Source organism: Varanus komodoensis, unplaced genomic scaffold (genome assembly GCF_004798865.1).
Source record: "Varanus komodoensis strain SLA01 unplaced genomic scaffold, ASM479886v1 scaffold94, whole genome shotgun sequence".
NCBI lineage: Eukaryota > Metazoa > Chordata > Lepidosauria > Squamata > Varanidae > Varanus > Varanus komodoensis.
The window spans coordinates 1,096,304-1,102,303 of record NW_025336646.1 but is presented as its reverse complement, the minus strand read 5'-3'; the positions used below and the strand labels follow the sequence as shown (position 1 = coordinate 1,102,303).

The 6,000-nt window shown below is 40.7% G+C and overlaps 1 protein-coding gene across 1 annotated transcript in view; it reads right to left on the bottom strand.

Moving 5' to 3' along the window:
• The window catches only part of TNKS (tankyrase), a 118,853-nt gene that overhangs the window by 69,747 nt on the left and 43,106 nt on the right, over positions 1–6,000 (bottom strand). Inside the window, exons 4-5 of the mRNA XM_044418938.1 lie at positions 1,633–1,669; positions 908–983 (exon numbers count right to left, since the gene is read on the bottom strand). Coding sequence (XP_044274873.1) covers positions 908–983; positions 1,633–1,669 — 113 coding nt within the window. The remainder of the gene's footprint in view (positions 1–907; positions 984–1,632; positions 1,670–6,000) is intronic.

The following is a 6,000-nucleotide window of genomic DNA, read 5'->3' as shown; positions in this document are numbered from 1 at the left end:
TTGGCCTAATAATGATATATGGATTTTGGAATTTTATTTTAAAAGGTTTAGCTACAATATAGGCAATTTGCAGCACATGAAGTACAGCCTGCCCCAAATTCTGCAAGTCTCCCCTTCTCCTCCATCCCCTGAAGGCGGAAGCAGCTGGTCATCCCTGTTCTAGACTACATTATGAAGATTTTGGCAATCACTAAAAATAGCTGCTGAAGTATAAGCTTATTAAATGAAGTGAACCCAGGTTGGCTGTGACAGTAGAATCTATTATACCAAATTATAATATCTTAAAGATAAGCAAAGAAATTAAATGATCAAGTGAATATTATGCAAATTAAAGCAGTGTGTCATGAAGTACCCAGCCTTCGTATGTTCTTCCCTTCCCCTCACTTCTAACCCAATCAATTTTATTCAACATCCTGGTTACATAAAGCTGCAGCCAGGCATCAAAAGCATAGCATGTCAAAACTTAAAAATATTCAAAAGGAGCTAATCACACTGGTCTGGAATTAGCTATAAGAAGTCAAGTAGCTTGTAGCCAAGTAAGGCTTGGAATCCTAGTTTCCTCAACTAAACAGTATAAACAATGCAAAATAAAATAAAAACCAAAACCCATAGTCAAACTGCTCTTTTACAGCCATCAACAATGGAAACATGCTGTTTATTTTTATTATTGAACAAGCTGAAGCATAACCCAGTAGGCTGACATTTAGAAGAAATGCATAATCTCAAGTGCATGCTCTTCTGTCAATCAATCTGTTACAGTCAATATTGAGCACATCATCATTTAATTTCACAGTGAAGAGACATGAAGTATACCACCTACATAAAACTGGTGGGCTTAGGAATATTCTCAAGACATGCAAGTTAGCTGTCTAAAAATTGCAAACAGATCGAATATGCAGAGACTTACTTTCCGCCCATCACTTGCATGGCAGTTCACATTTAAAGGTGTCAACAAAGCCATTAGTTTTTCTTCATTGCCACTCCTGCATGGTGGGAAATAAGAAATGGGGGGGGGGATATCTTATAGAACATTTGAAATGGAATTCCACATCAATGCTCTATACACTGCATATTCAAAGATTCAAGTAGCATGCTTGCCAAAATTTCATTTCTTTCCTCTTTGATTTTTATAAAGACTATGATATCAATGTAAAACTAACAGGAAATTCACATTTTATCTATATTCTACTTGGATTTATGTATCTGCTGTAAGACAGTATCCAAATATCTATTTTTGCTACATTCCCCAAGACCCTATAAATAGCTTCAAACCTCTTGCTCCAGGTTTGATGTGCTTTAATATGAAAATGTAAAATATGCCTTTAAACCATACAAAAGAGAACAGAAAATATCTGAATACATGATTTCTGACTAAAAGGATCAGTTAAGAAATATAAATGAAATCTGAGGTACATCATTTCAAAAATTCAACCACCACCATACTGCATGATAAAAAATAAGCACATTATTTTGCTCTTTGTAAGTGACTAAAATATAGAGACTCATGCTAGTCAGGTTTTTTATCTGCATAATTTCATTAAAAGGTAATGACAGATCATAAAAGCCCATTTTTCACCCTTACTTTCTACCACCCCCACTTTAAAAACAATTTGTATTCTGAACAGCACTTACCTAGCAGCTTCCAGGAGTTCGTCCTTCTTGTATTCACCTAAATGATTGCAAAATATCATGCTGTTAGCATTTGGCAGAAGACAGATTAAGAAATGCAGCAGGAAGCAAATACAGAATTAAAGCGAGAAGGGGAGGGGGGAACGAGTGAGCCCACACCCCGCTGGGTGATGGAGCTGTGACGTTAGCCAGCTTGTGGAGGCAGCATCACCAGTGCCTTGGAGACGGGCAGCAAATTGACGCAGCTTCTTGTCCAATCCTCGGATGAAATGGCTTTCTTCAGGCAACCAATGAATGCTAAACTCATGTCCAGAAACAATCCTTCTGATAACAGCATGGCAGCTGAATGCAAGGTATCCTCCCCCACTTTTCCTATTCAATATCACAGCATTCTAGCAGAGCATTAAAATGCTGACATCTATAAGACAATGATTCTTTAAAAATGAAAGGTACGAGTAGCCATTCCTAGCTTACCAGTATCCCACAAAAGAATTATTTTCCACCAGAGATTCTTAAGCCTCTGCCTCACAAGACTGTTTTTAGCCTTAAGGAAACCAATGCCTCAATATGAAAGAGAAGAGGAACGGCAAAAGCATTTTGACAGACACATTTTAAATCTACCATTAAAAGGTTGCCTGTTCTTATATCTTTGGGCAAAATTCTAAATTCATGCCCTGAACTTTAGCTATACCCAGTGCCAAGTCTTCCACTAAGTATGTGAAGCATTTGTGCCTTGAAAAGTATCTATGAACCCTCTGGTCTTCAAAATCTGATGCTTATTTTTTGAAGTAGATAATTATGCATTTATTTTGCCTAAAATGCTGATACACCTCAATTTAAATGCCATAAAGTTAGAGAATTAAAATTCTTGTAAGCCTTGGCTATCATACTTAATGCTGCTCTCGCTCTCTCTCAATCTGCATAACACCCTTAAAACGAAAACAGCAACATTACCAACACATCCATTAAAATCACCTAATGAAGATATCAGCACAAATTCTCTCCAACGGTTAGGGCTGATGGGAGTGGTAGTCCAAGACACGTGGCAGGAACAAGGCTGAAGAAAGAAAGGCTATCGCACCATCTTTCAGGATCTCAGGCAGGGTTTCTCCCAACATTGCTATCCAAGATACTACAAGTTTGGAGTTGCATGGCACCTCTGCATCTGATATATGGAATCTAGTTCTGCGCTAAGGCCCCTTCTGCCATGTTAGTAGCAGGACTAGCAAGGAAAAAAGTCTTATTTATTCAGTACCTTGGAAATACAATAGCTTTGGCTCTCTTAGGCTTGGATACAACGATAGAGCATCCCCCAGGAGAGTTTGGTTTACAGGAGGCTTGGGCTTGGGCCAATGGAAGAGGGGAGATGCAATTTTCTTCTGAAGGATGTTTATGGGGGGGGGGGGGTTCTCAGGTGACTTGCCACATGGAGACTAGGCAGACCAAGAATTGATCAACTTCAGCAAAGGGCCTAAATCATGCTCCATTTCAATAGTCCCCAATCATTCAGGCCAGCACTCACATTTGAATTTTGAGAGAATACTGTAAACATCCTTACACAATGTGATGGGCACAGCCAGATGTAAAACACTCATTTCCCACAATGCAAAATGCTGAGGCTGAAGGAAAAGGAACTCACTCAGGAACTGAAACACTGAGGGAATGAGCTTAAAAATATAAAACCACTATTTTGAATCAGTTTTCGGTCCATTTCACAGAAGACAAAGTAATGAAGCTCAAAGACAAATATATTGGCAAAGTAACTATCAGGTGAACATTGGTTTGAATCCCTAATGCCTATCACCAAAGCACAATAACATAATTATTTCACAGAAGACAAACTACAGGTGTCCAGTGAAAAACACACAGGCAAAATACACATCCTGCCCCCTCAAAAAGTGTGTGTGTGGGAGGGGGGAAGCAAGGCAACACACAAACCCAGGGAAGACACACTTTACACTCCAACAAACCAGCCATTGCACATGAATGCACTCAAAACAAAAACACAAACACCATACAGGGAAACATCCCCTGCCACCCCTACTAGCTCCCCGTGATATTTTTTTCTTTTTTCCAGGTATTCATGTGCATTTCAAACCAAGGCACAGCGCTACAGGCACTCACCTTTCCATTCCCAGAAACATTCTTGAAAATAAGGACAGAGGGCAGTACAGAAAGCTGTACTGGACTAGCTGGTAACACAATGAAAATCTAGCCATTCAGCTCCTTGTAGGGGTTCCTTTAAGGCTACCATAGTTGGTCTTACTAGGTGCAAGAGAGCCAGTGGAGGCCCAACATTAGTGCTGGCCACTACGGATTGCAGGAAACCAGAGTGTTACCTCCCATTTTTTAAAACAATAATAAAAATCACAAAAATGGGATACACTGTGACTAGCTATATTTTATAGTTTTGTCTCCAGGTATTGCAATTATTTTAAAAGAACTGTTGTAAGCCACTCATGAGGTGGGCTTTCTGGAAAAGTTTGAATTGGAGTAATTTGCACAGTATGATTTTCATTGGAAAAATTTTTGGTGTGTGTCAGGAAAAGCTCTGTGCCTTAAAGCAGGGCCACATGAGGGCTTCGTCATGGAATCTGGGAGCCGCAGGATGAATTACATTTCCATTTCACAAATTAAAGTATTCATAATGCATTTATTTTATTTAATACACACAATTAATATCTGCTTCAGGGATCAGGGGCAGCTGCTTAATTTTAGAATGATTGTAGGAGTAATTGAAAAAAAACGCTTTGTGGGCCTGGGATCCCTGGAGAGATCACAGGCAGCTCCTTCTCTGATCACAGTCCAAGCACAACAACCTGTTCTCTGGTGTGGCCCATCCATTTTCCCTGTTTCTCCCACCCAGAAACCCTCCTATGTGACCCCCCTCCCTTGCCCCCATTTCCTTCTTGGAATTGGCATGTTGAGCCTCTTGTACTTGGGCTGACAAATTCTCCCCCAGATGCCCTGCCCACTCCTGCAGATGAGCACAAAGGTGCTCAACTCCTGAGTGCCTTGAGATCGTCAGCTGGAATCATGTGAGGCATACTGGGGCAAGCTTTCACGAGGCTGCCAGCCCAACCCACTCTCTTCCTGAGCCTCAGGAAGACAGTGGGATGGACCAGTGGCCTTGGAAGAGCTCACTGCAATCATGCCCATACCATTGCTGGGATCTGAACTGGGGAGGAAATGAGGAATCTCCAAGTGGCAAAAGGGCCAGAGGCTGTGTACAGCCTATGAGCCTCGTGTTGGGCCATCCTGCCTCAAAGCATCCTTCCCCAGCCTGTTGCTCTCCAAAAGTTTAACAAATCCTCATTCAACCTGGCAAGCATGGTCAATGTGCAGGAAAGTTGAAGACCAAAATATCTAGAGGGCACCATGTTTGGAAAGACTGCCTTGGAGAGTGCTATAATTTATGTTCATCTTACTTATATTTAGTAAACAAAGGCTAGAAAACACCCCATATTGATTTGGCCCAGTACACTAAATATTTCACCTGAACAATTTAAAGGGGGAAAAAGAAAGCATATTAAATTGGAAGCATCCAGTACTGTTGCTACACTTTCACTAATTCTGTTGTACCCATCACTAAGACAGTAGAAAGTTAGCGCTAGTTAAAATAAAGCTGGAACACTAATTTCTAAATTGGGACAGGACAGTGGAGTTCCCTTCTTCAAGCTATGCTGACCTGCCCCATTCCCGAAGTGACCATTTTCACTCATTTCCAGTTACCATAAGAACCGCTAGGTCCTTGATGCACTAAGTATGGGTCCCACTGCCGCATGGGCATCATTGGATTTTGCACAATGTTCTATTATGCAGGCACTGTGTTAGAATGCTTTAAAAATCCACATACAATATGTACCTTCTTTGTGTTGTTGACATTTAAGAGAAAAAAAACAAAGTTGAAAACTGCAGATTAATACATTTTATCAACTCAAAGAATTGTGTGTAATATACAAAGTCGACAACTGTCTTATACTATATTTACAACTGACATCCATTCATTCTAACTAATAAACATATGAAGGGATGTCTGGCTGGATCCAGGAGGTCGTAAATGCCTCTTTGAGAGAGGAAGTGGTGCCAGTCTCTTTAAAGGAGGCACTAATTAGGTCCCTCCTGAAAAATCTTAACCTGGATCCAGATGACGATAACTACTGGCCAACAGCCAACATTCTGTTTCTGGGCAAAATGCTTGAGAGGGTGGCTGCCAGTCAACACCAGGCAATCTTGAATACAACCAATCATCTAGATCCATTTCTGTTGGGCATCATGCCTTGTTGTGGAACAGAGACTGCCTTGGTTGCCCTACTGAATGACCTCTCCTGGGAGAGAAACAGGAGTATGACCTTGTTGATTCTCTTGGAC